The sequence below is a fragment of the Crassostrea angulata genome, chromosome 8 (genome assembly GCF_025612915.1).
Source record: "Crassostrea angulata isolate pt1a10 chromosome 8, ASM2561291v2, whole genome shotgun sequence".
NCBI classification, from domain to species: Eukaryota; Metazoa; Mollusca; class Bivalvia; order Ostreida; family Ostreidae; genus Magallana; species Magallana angulata.
Window position 1 is genome coordinate 7,684,374 of NC_069118.1, and position 16,799 is coordinate 7,701,172.

Genomic DNA, 16,799 nt, shown 5'->3' on the forward strand with positions numbered 1-16,799 from the left:
TTTAATGGAGAAACATTGGAAGTTCTTACTTCACACAAAGATTGCTTATGACCTAAGGGTGTGTCATGACCTTGACCCAAGGTCATTTGGACAATGGCAGAAAAAAGTGCAAAATTCTTGTCCGGTCCTTTTTTTTTATGGAGAAACATTGGAAGTTCTCAGTTCACACAAAGATTGCTTATAAGATAAGGGTTTGTCATGACCTTGACCCAAGGTCATTTGGGCAAGGCCAAGGTCACTTGCAGAAAAGTATAAAACTCGTGTCCAGTCCATATCTTTCTAATGGACAAATATTGGAAGTTCTTAATTCACATCTAGAATGCTTATAACCTGAGAGTATGTCATGACCTTGACCAAAGGTCAATTGAGGAAGTTCAAGGTCATTGTTAAAAAAAGAACAAAAAAAAATCGGGCTCAGTATACCAATAATTCAAAATTGGAATTTCGTTTGATTCGAGTCATGTTTGTTAACATAAGGATGCAAATGTCCTCATGCATTAACAGTTAACTTGAACTAAAATGGAATTTAAAGAATAGAAATTGGTTTGTGTACTCATATAAGCATTAACAGTTTTAAAAAATAGAGCAGTTGTTATTTATAGAAAATGGACGATGAAATAGATTCATTCAATATTTTCTATAATAGAAAAAATACATGAGTTATGATTTTTCTTAGCGGGGGGTATCAATTGTGAGCTTGCTCACAGTACCTCTAGTTTAAAGAGACATTTGATGCATTTCAATTTAGTTTAAGTAAAAAATGTACAAAACATTAATTGAAGAGTAGCAATTACTTACTAGTAGTGGATATTTAATCAAATTATGTGATCATTCATCTAGCTATTATCGATTAACAGATACCTCGGACCGTGTGTAAATTACTGCTCTAACGTATTCAAGACAATCGGACCCCTGAACATCGTCCCCTGTTATCATGCCGGATATAATTTATGTATAAAACCATTACAATCAGAAAGCAAAGGGCTTATAAGCCTTTTAGATGCTAGATCCATTTTCATATACGACATTATATAAGGAATAAGGAATCATTCTTTGAGTATTATGAGGTGATAATTTTGGTCGGGGCGTGATCAAATCCAATAAAGCCCGAAGGGCTTTATGATAGATTTGATCACGCCCCGACCGAAATTATCATCTCATAATATTCAAAGAATGATACCTTATTACTTATATTTATATAATCTTAGGCCATCGTACGATTGAATATTTAAATATAAATAAACAAACCCCGCTGGCGCCTCGATTTGGCGTCGTTTGTATTATGAGTTATATAGTACAAAATCGATACGTAGTGTTATCACAGGCAAAGACACTGGATAATGTAAATATACTTGATTAACTGACGTGTGTATTTTTGATAATCAAAAAATTGCTTATCAATATAGATGCATAAAGGGGATGTTTTTCTTGTAAAAAATTTGACTTCACGCATCGCTTTATTTCAGCTATATGTATTGTCCACAAAAAGTAATGAACAGTGTAGTTTGATGAAAGAACTGCTATACTGAAGAGAAAGTTGTAAATTTGCTGTATCAACGCTAATTTTCACTACATAAACCTTTTGCTACAGAATACGATTTTTTTTTTATAAAGCACCAATCCCTATGATGTAATGATTATGTTTTATTAATTTCCTCGTCGTGCTGTTTTCATATACTGAAATTAATATTCAACAGTTATGACATGGACAAAGGATGACACACTATTTAGAAAATACAATATTTCATTATTAGAGAATAAAACTAAAAATCTACCATCTATAACAATAATGTATGGCACCAAAAGAATTTTAAAAAAATCATTAAAATGTAGGAAAGCGGTGCTTCTTTCGTATCAATAAATTTCTAAAAAATTCTTCCTAGGAAATTTTCGTTTATTTACCGCTCCTGAAAATATAAGATACAACATATAATTTAATCAATTTTCTGTTAGAATCTCTTTCATGGCCAGTTTGTTTTCGCAGGAAGATAATGAACACCATCTTTGGCCATTTCTTCTGAATGCTATTTATAAATGACTAAAAAAGAGACACAATGATATTGTTTTCTTTGCTGTATATTATCGGAATTGACATTGATCGAAACAATTTAGGGTTTATAACCGAAGTATCAAAATTCATTTTTCTACCATGATGATGACTAAGAATACTGAAAGAGCTATAAGTTGTAAGTGTGTTTCAAAATAAACCTGTATTTCATGATCTTGCAGTTGCGTGATCTGACGTATTGGTTTGCAGTCCTCAAGTGAGTCATATGTGCATTGCATGTGATGTTAAAATGGCTAGACACCAAACTTTTTAAAGTTTTAAAAAAAACCTATGAATATTTTACGCCCATAAAATAAATCTCTGAAAACACCCCAAAGTATTACAAAATCTACGAAAACATTTTTAATTAAGTTAAATAATTTTTTAAGTTATCTCTTAATAATCAAGTACATGAATGGAAAAAGTTATAAAGAACACTTACTAATGAGATATTTTGTTGCGAGTAAAGTTATCATTATACACAGATATACTAAACCTTAAATCATGTCACGTATCTTTTATGTAAGACGTGAACGCGCAATACTCTATGTATTTAAGAATTACAATTCTGGTCAAAGTGCTTATTTTCCGAAAAGCATTACTTGCAAAGAATAAGTAATTAATTTTGAAGATAAAACATGAATAAAAAAATAAATATAAACACTAACTTTTCTAAAGATAAAAATAAAAACTTCTAAAAAATGTTATATCAATAAATATAACTGATATACTTACATACTCAACTAATCAATATCTTAATGTATGCGCATCATTAAAATGAAACTGATATTCATGACATGGTCAAGTTTGTTTATAAAAAAGACCGACGAACATGCGATGGATATCAAACTGCATTCTAGCTTGAAAGGTATTTTTAAGTCTATGTTTGATACTTTATTAAAATATAAAATGCTGTCAGTAAAATAATAAAAACAGTTAAACATTTTTAACAAATGAACATGTTATCTTTGTTTCGATAGAAATAATTATGATGTTGATTGGAATGTTGATTGGAAGTTTGATGCTGAGCTGTTTAGATAGTTTATGTAAGTAACACCAAAAATATCTTCATTATCATCATCATTGTCATCATCATCATTGTTTTCTTTTTTACTTCCATTATACTATATGTAAATATTCAGAAATCAATCGGAAACAATTTTGAGACAGTAGCATTAGAGTAACGAATTCATCTATAAACAAACTGAAACCTGTAAATTATCTCATGCAAACGACTTGCTATATGAACAGATCAATATTTTTTATATCAATTATTTATTTGTTGATAAATACATATCAAGTAGAGGATATCTCAGTTCATAAATATGTATTCAGTCTTTAACCTGATTACGATTCCTCTCTTAAACAATAACACATTTTCTATTCAAACGAATGGTTTCCTTTAAAACTCGTTGACCAAAAATGCTGGAAGTAGAACAATTTACCTTCATTATAGACATTTAAACCAACAACCAATGCACGCTTTAATTGACCCCCCTCTACAATGTTGAGCCCAACATCTAAAACTGACACTACTTTGATGTATTTTACCCCCCTCCCCCTTTATTTCTTTTAGATATACAGAATGTGCAGACATTTCAATATTTCGGAAAAAGTGTGGCTGGAAAAGTAATAGCTGCTGGTTAGTGCTTTTTTATTTTTAAATTAGTTTTTTGTATCATCATTAATGAAAAAAACATTTTTTATCTTAAGACATTAACAAAGAAGATAATTAGGAATTGTTAAATTGGTGTTGGTACATGTATTTTTCAAAAATCGTATTAAAAGTCTATTCGTCCAGAAAAGCTGTAACTTGTGTAGAAGCAACCTCAGGTAGCGTGGATTCAACATTGTTCAAATCATGAATCAAATCTGTAGAGTGGGACCACAATGGGGGAAGGGGGGGAGTTGGATTTTTATTTAGGAATATATTGGAAAAAAAAATCTTTCAAAATCTTCTTGGGCTCTTCAAAGGATTCAAAGTTTGATTTGCAATGTTCAAAATGAGATATAACTATGATATCATCCTGTTACAAAAGGGGCTCAATATTCGACATGAAAAGATCTGGAAAAAGATTTGAAAATATATATTTTTAAATCTAGTTTACCTCATTGTCCAGATATTTTGTATATGACTCCATAAAGCGAAATTTATCATGTGTATAGTTGCTCTAGTGAACGATAAGTCCCATGGTCTCTTGTTTTTATTGTTCGTTAAATATTTCAGTAACGGGTCATTTAAGAGTAAACAGTGGAATTTTCGTTTGATATCCAATTATCAGATCGTAGATGATATGAATTACACAGATAATAAATAGGTATACTTTGTTTTTATTCAGAGAAAAACGCTGTTGCTTTCAGTGCAATCTTGTCCAAAAGTATAACAGTTGGCGGTAAGGAGGTTGTGAAGTATGATAGCTTGCTGACCAATGTCGGAGGGGCCTATGACAAGTCCACAGGGGTATTTACTGCGCCCTATAAGGGTATCTACACCATTTCCTGTAGCCTCCTGAGTAGTACAAGCAATTATGTTCACCTCGATATCATGAAGAATGGTAAAAAAATATCCATAGTCTACTCTGCATCTGGTACAAATCCTCACTCTGCTCAAACTCTGCAACTACTTCTTAAGAAAGGAGACAATATTTGGATTCAAAACCACAGCGAAAATAAAGCCAGTCTCCATGACCACGGGTCTTATAATTTGTTTTCTGGTGTGTTGATAACACAAATATGAAATAAAGGCCCTTTAAAGGTTGTTGTTGTGATTCTTAACCAAATCTACAGAAATATGAATGAGGTCTGCTTTGTTTAAAATTGAACTGAACGTTTTATATTTTACATTGAAAAACAAGTTGTACAATGTTAATGTATGTTAATATCTCCCGTTGACTAGCGCAAGGGAATCATCAATGTAAGAGGAAGTCGGGGTGCACAGGGTATGGCCACGTGTCTATGCGTACAATTACAAACCCATTCACATACAACCATGCAATCCTGAGGATCGAACTCGGTGAGAAGCCAGTGCCATGTCCACTTCGATACTTGGAGACCTATTAAGAGGGCTGAATGGTCTTGTTCATTTATAGACTATTTAAATATCCTTAGAAGAAGATGGCTAATTTTAAATATAGCTAATATCTAATCATTTAAACTTAAGTATTTAAATTTCTTCTTTACATAATGATAATTTTTACACGGGGTCACGTGACCCCGTTTATTAGTTTTCTGTCAGCCGAAGTCTCAAACCGGAAGGCACGCGTAGAACACATGAATTAGTCTACGCGTAAGAAAATAGTGCAGAAACTTTCCATGCATTATAGTAAAAAGATATAATAAAAACACACATTAAATTGTTTAAGTCCTCTATGTATAAACCAAATTCTATAAAGAAAATAAACAAATATAGCTTTATTGATCAAAATATTCTTGCTCGGGTTCAATAGTTGTAGTGAGTGGTGGAATGAGTTAACTGAATGCGCAACGCCGTCGACGATTCAGACAGTGGACGAGCTCATTAATCAATAGAAGAGGTTGAAGGTTGAATCGAAAGTAAAGTTCCCAAACGCAATGTGCCATTTTTGAAAAGTTGTGAATTCATTTTAACATTCTTTCACCTGAAAAATACCGAACTTCATGCGCGAGCCGAGGCTAAAATCTGGACGGGATATACACAGATGTTTTACATATTAAATAGGTGTTTCATTGGCTTCGAGTCTCGCTATGACTGCTGTTCATATTTAAAGGAATTTTGTTCATAGAAAATAAAAACAAGTCTGAATTTGCCTTTTCGTTCATTGACTCTTTAGTTTATTAAACTGAATTTAAATTTTGAACAATGTATAGTAAGCATAATCTATATAGATTATACATTTTGGGTGACCAATAGATCAAATAATATATACAATCTTATCGATTGAAGAACCAAGTTAAATGTTAATGTTCATGTTGGACAGCTTAGTTGGAATATATAATCATGTAAGTTTTTTTTATGTTATGAGACATAAGTTTACACTTTTTTTATACTTTATAACGGACAAAACCAGTCATATTCATGATTTTAAAGAATTCATCATCAATATCTTAATGTCTCTCATCTGAAACTCATTTAATTTTTCTCCCATCGGTCAATATTAGACCTATGAATTCAGAGATAATGCATTGTTGTTATGTGTTAGAGTTTTACCGTGTGGTAGTACATGTAAAAAAAAAATAGTGCTTATCTAAATTTTAAGAAAATTAAAAACTACAAGTCTTTATCGTATTTTAAAAATTTGATTTACAAATCCTTTATTGCAGCTCTTCGAAAAAAAAAATGAAATTAAATCGCTTTCGAAATTAAGTTCATTTTCTCCAAGACACGTATGAAAATGTGCGCTTAATAGACAAGAGTTTATTGAAAGGACACAGATCCCTGAAATGACAATGTCCTACAACATTTGATAATTTTGCTGTTAAAAGCGTTAACTTTGCTTATATTAAGAATTTTAAAATCAAATAATTCTGAATTAATAGCTAAAATTAACAATTATCATACAATAATTATTGATTCATCAATTGTCAGTAAAACAAATTACCACCATTTTTCCTAGACATGAAACCAACTCTCCTTCATTAGCATTAAGTAACTGATCTGGACATTAACTTTATTTTTTTCTAACCAGTCCTTTAACTGGGTTATCTCTGTACATTAATTTTATCAATTATTTTTAACGACATATATAAAAGCCAATCAGGAAAGGTCTACCCCAAAATTTGACGTGATTCATTCACTTTTGGTCTCCATTTTCTTGTTTGATCGATTTGAAAAGCAGTTGACTGATTTCGGAGTATGATTTTTAATGAAAGGAACGGTTGTATGGTAGTTCGTGTAGATGATGCACGAGTTTACACAAAAAAGTAGTAAGTGGCGAACGAATTTATTTTTACCTCTCAATTTTATATGAATCTCTGCAAGAAAATCGTGACAGACAAGTCGGTCTAAAAAATCAAAATGGCTACCGTGACAGACTTTTTTTTATTGTTATAGTACTTGGAATAATCTTCTTGTAAAAAGAAGTATCTAACGCAGGTCCCTGTGTTTGTTATTGGTATACAAATGTTAACTTTGTTCGGTTATTCAGCTGTTTGAGAGTTTTCGGAGTTTTCATAAACCTTGTATAACAGATACCGTCCGACTTGTGGATTTTCCCTTGGATCACATAATTAGATAAATCTAATTATTTAAACTATCTACTTAAATATAGTTGTTTTGATTTTCCCGGTTAGTTGTAGTTTTTAAAATTTTTCCTTGGGGTCTTATCTTACATAAAATACCGTTGTGCCAATTTTCAACAATTATGAAGAACAGTCCCGGCCGGGATGTAGCAAAATTTAGACAAAGTATCAGACAATTGCAAAAAGCCGAATTTCAACATACTAGATTGAAACAGCTGATTCAAACTCATAATTTTTGGAACTGTGGACAATTACAAATTCAAACTTTTAAGACCCCGTCTTTCAGTACTCTCAGTACTTTGATTTACTTAACTTATCATATCTGAAATTTATGGTGGCATATCTCTGCCCCTTGTTTGCAATTTATATTTCAATTAAATATGTCGACATGCAAGATAAATGTGTTGACATGCAAGATAGTTATGTCAACATGCAACATAACTACGTTGACATGCCAGAAAATTGCAATCAAATGAGAATTTTTAAAAATCCTCCAAAATCACAAATATTGCCCACATGTGACATCCAAGATACTATATGCTACGTATTTAATCGAAATACAACTTATGTATGTTAACATGCAAGATAAATATGCTGACATTCAACTTATTTATGCCAACATGCAACGTAGTTATGTTCACATGCGACATAAATATGTTGACATGCAACTTATAAATTGCATATCAACATAACTAAGTTGCATGTTAACATAAATAAGTTGCATGTCAGCATATTAATCTTGCATGTTAACATAACTAAGTTGCATGTCGACATAAATAAGTTGCATGTCGACATACATAAGTTGAATGTCGACATAATTAAGTTGCATGTCAACATCAATAAGTTGCATGTCGACATAAATAAGTAGCATCCAGCATCTTGGATGTCACAAGTTGGCGATATTTGAGATTTTTTGAGATTTTTTATAATTCTCTTTTGATTGCAATTTTCTTGCATGTTAACATAGTTATGTTGCATGTTGACATAACCATGTTTTATGTCTACATATTTATATTGCATGTCGACATATTTGATAGAAAAATAACTTGCATACAAGGGGCAGAGATATGCCACCACAGAAATTGGATTAAGATCAGGTAGTAGTCTAGGAAAGAAACAGTTTAAATAGTAAGTCATCTACACATCTACAGATACATATACTAGCTTATCAACACATTATGGAATCAAAACAATTTTTAAAAAAATAATCCACGCTTAAATAAACTCAAGCTTCGATTTATTGGCCACCCAGCCTCCTTAAAGATAAAAGCTGATTGAAAACACTCCAATGTTTGCTTGATATACTTTATTGTATTGTCATTTTTTTCATTTTTTTAAACAATCATGTATGCATTGTTAAGCTATTTAAATTATACGTTTACTAAAATACTTAAAATGTTTACAATGCTTAATTGTGTGTTATTGTATAGTCAGTGTATAATAAAACAATTTATTTTCCGATGTCACCAAGGTTTAAAAATTGGACAATTCATTCTATTAGCGTGTTTCATATTGAAATAATTTGTTTATCGAAAGAGAATAACCTTTACGATAAAAAATTGTATACTTTATAATATTGTGAATAAAATGAAATTGTGCACCCTTTAACTAAAAACCCTATACAAACAAGTTTTATATTTGGATTTAAATGTACCATACGCAATGGAGATTTTTAATTCTTGTTAGGTTATTAAATTTACCGTATAAAAAGAAGTTTAATTCCAAATGATATAACATTCCATTTTGTATCGGATAATACAGTCCTCGCTGATGGAAACTGAAATGTTGAAAGTTTTCATATAGATATAAGGATTTAAAAAGAATGTGCTTCGTTTATTTTCATCTATTATAAAAATAATGAAAAGGGACAAAAATTACTTGACGAAGATCAAGACATCGAGCTATAACCTCTGGCCTGTTTTGTGCATACATTCTAGTATAGTACCCCTTTCTCCTACCCAGCACTGCTCATCTATACTCTTACCAACACAGATATCGAGGATCTCTCTATCCTTTTAACATTGTGTCCCTGTACAGATTTTCTGTACCATTATCATTTTTTAAAGAATTATTTTTTTGTTTGAACTCTATTTGATATAGTCCAAGTAACATATAGAAAATTTGCAATGTCATATTTTCATTATCATGAATGATTATTCTTATATTCTTGGCTTTTTAAACATTTTGAAGAAATAGTGATGTACCACAATTGATACTATCAACATATCACACCACATTTATATCTATTTCAGATTTATTTGCATTTATTATTTACAAATTCAACATAAAGCTTAAGGTTGACACATTATATTTTATCAAAGATATGTTTTGGTAAATAAACTGCCATCCTTACGCATTCATATACTGTCTGGTTTTGGATATTAAATAGACAAGGATTAACAAATCCGTTCTTCCTGTCTTTAAGAAATAGTTCAAGATCTAGGACATAATTCATAGGTTTATACAATTTAAGATACAAATTCTTTCAATGAAGCTTCATAATAATAGCTTTATTATGTAGATTTATTAATGTAGAAAATTAAACAATTTCTTGACATTCTATAATAAATCATAGGAAAAGCGATCCCGATACCTACATTCAATTTGATATCATTTTAAAGAGGAGGTCAAGAGCTTGTTTCATTCTATTTTTGGAGAGACTGTAGGCATTCTAGATATATTTTATTCGTCAAAATGGACAAAACTCCAAAATTCGTTCCTTAATTCCTTCATATTTCATTGAAAATGACAGTATAAAACATGATTTTTCATTTTAGCCCCGGTACACCCTTTCGAACAAAACTATTGTTATGAAGCATCATTGAAAGAATTTATATTTTAAATTTTATAAACCTGTAGGCACCTTTTATTTACTAGATCCTGACCTTAAAATTAGTATATAGTTATGCAAGTGATTTATTAATTTTAAGATGCATCTGTATCATTGTTAAAGAAAAAAATACATTAAAAATTAATTAAATCAAAAACCTAGAAAGAGACTATCAAATTATGTTCTTTTAGGAAAACTATAGATGTAAAGCACATACTCATTTGGCTAACATCGGTTTAATCGGCGTATCGTTCTATTTATGAACATACCTTTAAATGTTTCTGCTGATTTTTACAAATGAGCTTTCCACTTAACCAAACCTCAACATAATAAATATTCTTCTTGTACACTTTTCCTGAAATACAAAACAAATATAATAATGAAAATCAATCTTTTTTTTTTAATTTACTCGTGTAGAGGTTAAAACTTAATCAGTAAAACATGTTATACAAAAATAATCCTTTGACAACAAAATGCACAAAACTCACAAAAAATAAATAAACCCAAGTATCAAATGTAGTCATTAGTTACAAGAGAGTGTTTGTCTGTCTGTTTGCTTTTACTAAAGTTTTAGAAATTATGCATAACTTGTACATTAACAGATCAGGTAAATGTGAATGTAATAGTAAAAATACCACTAATACCGAAAAGAATTAGAAAACTTAAAAGAGATAATTCATATAACGCTTTACGAAATTCTTCGATTTTGTATCATTACGGTAAGGTTTGCGGCTTGCATTTTTTAGAGGTTGTACCAAAATTACATACCACTTTGTTCACTATACTAAAGTCTTTTTTCTCATGAAATTCAAATGAATTTTGCCCGTCCCGTTTTATAACTACAAAAGGTCAAAGTTCATGATTTCCAATTTTCATTTTGATGAAATGTAAACAATTTTGTGAAAATATGTACATTTATATGTGACTATTACGGGGGTTATTTATGCTTAAAATGTTCGAAAATAATATCACTATTAACATCATGATTCACTTTTATAACTTTCTGATGAACTGTCTAAAAATAGAATAAAATGCAACAAAAGTCTTAATTTTGGACTACTATTATGAAAACGAAAACATCTTATTTGAAACCTTTCCAAGTCCACCGATTTCAGGAAAAACGTATCTTAGAATATGTAATATGTGTAATCTGATGTTTCTAAAACACTATTCAAAACCATATGATGCGGATTTCGTTTTCGTGGAAATTGATAAAATGCATTTATGACGTCATATAAATTTTGACGTCATAACTGAAATAAAGGGTAGTTGGTGTTACATCACAATGAAAATGTGTGAGTTATCTCCCTGTAAACGCAAACCTTACCTTAAAGGGTACGAATGCAACGCTTGATTATAAAAGTTTGTATAATGAGCGGTATAATAGGTATTTCTTTGAAACAATTTAGCATCAAAGCTGCTGTGCATTTTTGACGGCTAACGATGCAGTTCTATCAATAAGCGGCGATTTATCATTAGAGGTTGGAATAGTCAACTGTAAATTCAAAACTTTAAAGCATTATAAAGTTACAATATTGAAATACTAATGTTATTAAAATAACTGATGCACTTCCATATTTACCTACATCAGTAAGCAATTGTACCTACATCATTGAAATGAAACTGATATGTTTGACATGACCGACTCTTTTATATAAAGACCACCAAACATGCGCGATGCATATCAGTTACTTGCATACTTCAGCCTTGAAAGGTACAGTAAATAGCATAAATGTTTTTATTCTATGTTCAACACTTCATAATAAATATTGAATGTTTAGTAAATAAATTACAGCCGGTAATGTAAAACAAAGACATTGACTTATCTTTGTTTCGATACAGATCAATATGTTGTTAACTGGAATATTACTGAGTTTGATGCTGAGCTGTTCATGTAAGTACCACTGCAATCATCATCATCATCATTGTCGTCGTCTCTTTATAAACACTCTATGTTAAGATTTAGGAATTAAAATAGTCTAGAACACATTTGGTGAAGTAGTTTTACGTAAATAATGTTTAGATGTTTAGAACAAGAAAATATCTAATGTTCTTAATTGATACAAAAATGAATCATACTTCAAATTGAATATAAAAACGTTGCTCTGCAAAATAGTTTGTCGATTTCATTCCTCCTCAATACGTTTTGTTATCATTGAAAAAGGGTGCAGGATAACGGACAACGTGCAACCAAAAATCAGTTATAACAATGGGATATATCACTAGAATGTCGTACGTCGTTAGTTGTTTACGTTCCAGAAAAAAATAACAGTTTTCGTGATCCGTTTTTAACGTTAACTGTAAGTTAACTGCGTATAATACTTGTTTACATGATTATTATTGGTATCTTGGCAATGTTAAGTGTATGCCATAAAATTTATCAGGAAAAATTACGGTGACAAAATTAGATATTCATTTGTTTTGAACATTTTACTTTTGATCAATTAAACTTATGAAATTGAAATTCTTATGATATATTTTATTCTCTTTTTAGATATAAACACTGTTCGCACGTTTCAATATTTTGGACTAAGTAAGTTCATATTGTTACTGATACTTTTTAAAAATTCATGATCACGGTGTTTTTTGTTTTGGTTTTTGTTTGTTATTTAGATCACACAACGAAATGAAACTTAAGTTGTTTTTATCCAACATTAGAAGAAATAGAAAGATGAAAAAACTAAATAGTTATGAATAAATGTCTTTTCTCCCTTTTTCTGTTTATCGATAAAATTTCATAACAGCTGCTCTTGTAATCGAATTTAAGTCGATTGTTTTCGAAACTTTTTTTTCTATCCGCAAACTTAAAGATATTTAAATCAACTTTTGGCATTTCATATTATTTGTAGGAGAAAGGATACCAGCGGTTGCTTTCACTGCACTTTTGTCAAAAGACACAAACATCGCCAGTCTTGGAATCGTGAAGTATGACAAAGTGCTGACCAATGTAGGTCGAGCTTATCGACCGTCCACGGGGATATTTACTGCACCCTACAAGGGTATCTACACTATTTCCTGTAGCCTCATGAGCCATCCAAGCAATTCTGTTCATCTTGACATCATGAAGAATGGAAAAATGCAAACAGTGTTGTTTGCTGCATCAGGAACATACCCACAAACAGGAATAACCCTGCACCTTCTTCTCAATAAAGAAGACAAAATTTGGATTCAAAATGAGAACAGACGAATTGCAAAACTCGACATCAGTGGTAAACATAATTTGTTTTCTGGCTCTTTAATTACAACATTATAAATAAATTCGCACACCAAATAATTCATTTTTACAGTCCTTTGGAATATTTTAAATCACTTCGCATTTCACGTTTTCGAAAGTTTGAAATGTCGCTATGTACAGAGCATCAACAAATGAAACTTTCATATCGTCATCATCAGTAAAACATCAGCTACCTGCATACAAATTATAAAGATCAAACTTTATATTTTAGATAAACTTTGTGTTTTAATTAATGTACTCTGACTTTATAGGAATAAATTGGTATGATGAAAACGTTGTTCAATATTTTTTCATTTTTGTTGAAGTTTTAATAATGAAAGACTATTAACAAACTGTATGTTGTTTTATAAGCTTTCAAGAACTGTAAATGTGTAAGTAAAACATATCAAATATAGACTCATTCAGTTCAGTTTGGGGGTATATGGAATTGCATGTGTATATAATGAATACACCCAAATAAATCAAGGCTATTCAATAATTTTTTTATGCAATGCAATAATTATTTCAGTGTTTGGGCTATATAAAAACAAAATTTGTTACCAGCAATAATTAAGACTATTTTACAACTTATACACCCCTTTTCATTTCCTCACAAAACAACAAAACACGAGATACAAGATGTAATAGCTATAGAATGGTGTGATATCCTTATCATCATAATTATTCAAGTAATAAATAACCATTGTATGCAAAGGTTTTATAACTTGAAATTAAAAAAATATCGCAAGATTCGCATTTCATTAAATGAAATTGAATTAGAATGAACAATTCACGACTTACTCTGAAACATACATGCAATAAGTATTTGCAAACGCACAACATACATATACTATATTATCGTTTTCCCTATTATTTTAAATTGAAAGACAACGTTGGTTTAATCGTTCGGCAAAACTTGAGCTTATAATCTATTATTCTACAAACATCAGTCACCATATACCATACATTTAAAAATGGTTTACAATAATCATTGTCGCTGCACATTTCCTCATAGTTTCTACAGACCACTTGTCTGGTAAAAACTGATTTACTTTATAATAATACATATGGCATCTGCTACCATTTAGCTCATGGTTATAAAAATGCCTTACTTGATCCGCAATGTACTAAAGTTTAAGCGTCAAAAACACATCTGTTAACGTCGCTATTTCAAAGATAAAATAACGTTTTGGTTTTCCTTTGTGATATTTGAAGTTAATTTTTACAGCTGTTTATTATTAGCTACAGTTAAGAATATATGTTGATGTAAACTTAAGGTTCTGATATTATCGAAAGTTATTGAGATATCTGTTTCATAAATGGAAATTTTTCATCAAGTAACCTCAAATTCAGATTCTTTTCTCACTGTGTTAATCCCATTGTAATTATCATAAACAGCAATCACAACAAAGTGACTTTCATAAGAATGACCTTGTTTGCTGATACGTGTTATTCAAAGTAAATCTTTAATGACTTGCCAGCTATTAACAGACAAATTTATAATTCTAATTTTTTTCTTATTTGCGTTGTCATAGTAAGAAAGGGAATTTTGTTTAAAGCCACGATGTTATTTTAATGAACAAGAAGAAATTAAGTGCTGTAATATAATTACAAGTAATTGCATATTTTCCTATCACCAGTGTTTTTGCTACTTCAGTCATGGGTTTATATGACTGTTTGTTCTCTTTGAAAAACTAAGCATCTAATCAGGCATTTGTATCAGTTGTGGGTTTAATTGTTTACTTTGCTGTCACAGGGAGGACAATATATCTTTTTGTTAAGCGATTTACTTTCTGTAAATACTATGATTAGGGCCATAAATAACAATTTCAAGCTTATAATAGTACTGCAAACAACTTTTAATAACTTTACAATTGCACCAGATGCAAAAGACTGCATAGATGAAACATCCATCAGATGAATTCCATGGAACAAACACCGACAGCTTTGTTTGCTTGTGTAAGTCATTATTTATTTCATCCGAATACATGAAAAATGATGGAAACATATTGAATGATTGTAAAGTTATTTAATATTTAGTTTTTACATTTAAATTATGGTATGCCATAGTCGTTATACAAGTCCAAATTTTTGTGATTTAATTTATGGTTTTTACATTAAAATAATGTTGTGACATTGCCTATAAACATGTGCAAATGTTTGTAATTCAGTTTTTGTTTTCCCATTTAAATTATTAAATGACGTTGTGTATCTTCAAGTTGAAACATTTGGGATTTATTTTTTTTCACATTAAAATTATAGTGTGACATTGTTTATTTACATGTACAGATGTTACATTGAAATCAAATGAAATATTTGGTGATTAGAACCATGCAAAGCTCACTCACGAGATTACGTGTATATGTGAGAATGAAGAATATTTCAGGAAAAAAAACCTATACCCTCTGAAGTTAAAAATCTTCGTTTAAGATTGCGGAAGCTCATAATTACATTAATTAGGTATGTGAAAGGGATTTGTAGGTATTTCGACTGTCACAACGTTATTTCTTATCTCCTAACGACACAATGGGAAAACTGAAGTTAAACACATATGCTTTTTCAGCTATACTGTCTCTTTAATCGCCTGTTAAAATCCGGAAGTTGACTGAATGACAGAACCAGTTTTTATTTTAAAAGGCTTGGTCACGATTGAACTATATTTTTCATTTTTTCTCATGTTTGTTTGTTTTTTTGTTTTTTCTAAAAAGAAAGATTTTTTTTAATTTGTAATTATAGCTTCGATGTCAGCTGTAGAGGTATAGGCAAAATACAGGGCTCACAAGTCTTCGATTTGTCAACATGGCTTTTGCAGTAGTTTTGTTCACTTCTGCTGTGTGGAATATCTTTTATATAAGGATTTTTTCCTATTTACCTGCTAACTTTGGACATAATTAAACGAATAATATTGTTTGTCATATCTCACTTTGCTTTAAATGTGATATTAGTTTTCGAACAAGCTCTGTATCTCGCTTTAAACCCGTCCACACCTCCAAATTTTAGTTCATTTAAAGGTAATGTACTAAAGCGGATTACTCATTAAAAATGAAATAGAAAAATAAGCTCAAATCGTGCCTTACCTCTTTAATAGACCTCATAATGATTTACTCTAACTTGTATACCTTTTCTGAAAGATTTTAAATGCTAGAAAAAGAAGAAGAACAATCATTTCTCTCAATTTTAAATTGATTTTATATATCTTTAATCAAGGCACCTGAAAAAACATTATACATTTTCCTGTCGTGTATTTTTGAAGCATGGCTACTATAATTTTGCATCCAAACCATGTATCCTTTATTTAGGACAAGATAAACAGTTTGTAAAGATTGTGGATAATTTGAAGTGGCAGAGAACAAAGTGAGTAGTCTTTTCTTTCATTTTTTGACCATACTCAGGTAAACATAATTGCCAGGATGACTCATCAAGCTACAGGGAAAGCTTTAAAGCCCGTCATAAGGAGCAGTAAATATTCCTGTAGCCGGTTGATAGGCCTA

General features: G+C 30.5%; 3 protein-coding genes across 3 annotated transcripts in view; all 3 read left to right on the forward strand.

Moving 5' to 3' along the window:
- LOC128159060 (polyglutamine-binding protein 1-like) overlaps positions 1 to 16,799 on the forward strand; it is a 161,150-nt gene that overhangs the window by 56,091 nt on the left and 88,260 nt on the right. The window lies entirely within an intron of this gene.
- On the forward strand, positions 2,978 to 4,804 carry LOC128159068 (complement C1q tumor necrosis factor-related protein 4-like). The gene is made up of 3 exons (XM_052822119.1): positions 2,978 to 3,093; positions 3,624 to 3,689; positions 4,387 to 4,804. Exons 1-3 carry the CDS (start codon positions 3,036 to 3,038, stop codon positions 4,782 to 4,784), a joined length of 522 nt encoding a protein of 173 aa, XP_052678079.1. The 5' UTR covers positions 2,978 to 3,035; the 3' UTR covers positions 4,785 to 4,804.
- Positions 11,941 to 13,567, forward strand: LOC128159071 (complement C1q-like protein 4). Its single transcript, XM_052822122.1, has 3 exons — positions 11,941 to 11,988; positions 12,589 to 12,627; positions 12,944 to 13,567. The coding sequence occupies exons 1-3, from the start codon at positions 11,943 to 11,945 to the stop codon at positions 13,345 to 13,347; spliced, it is 489 nt and encodes a 162-aa protein (XP_052678082.1). The 5' UTR covers positions 11,941 to 11,942; the 3' UTR covers positions 13,348 to 13,567.

Bases quoted from the DNA above. Each gene is read 5' to 3' on its own strand.
- LOC128159068 (XM_052822119.1), top strand. From the start codon at position 3,036: ATGATGTTGATTGGAATGTTGATTGGAAGTTTGATGCTGAGCTGTTTA. The intron at 3,094-3,623 runs GTAAGTAACACC...TATTTCTTTTAG, and splicing joins GAGCTGTTTAGATAGTTTAT to ATATACAGAATGTGCAGACA. The intron at 3,690-4,386 runs GTTAGTGCTTTT...GTTTTTATTCAG, and splicing joins TGGAAAAGTAATAGCTGCTG to AGAAAAACGCTGTTGCTTTC.
- LOC128159071 (XM_052822122.1), top strand. From the start codon at position 11,943: ATGTTGTTAACTGGAATATTACTGAGTTTGATGCTGAGCTGTTCAT. The intron at 11,989-12,588 runs GTAAGTACCACT...TTCTCTTTTTAG, and splicing joins TTTGATGCTGAGCTGTTCAT to ATATAAACACTGTTCGCACG. The intron at 12,628-12,943 runs GTAAGTTCATAT...TATTATTTGTAG, and splicing joins GTTTCAATATTTTGGACTAA to GAGAAAGGATACCAGCGGTT.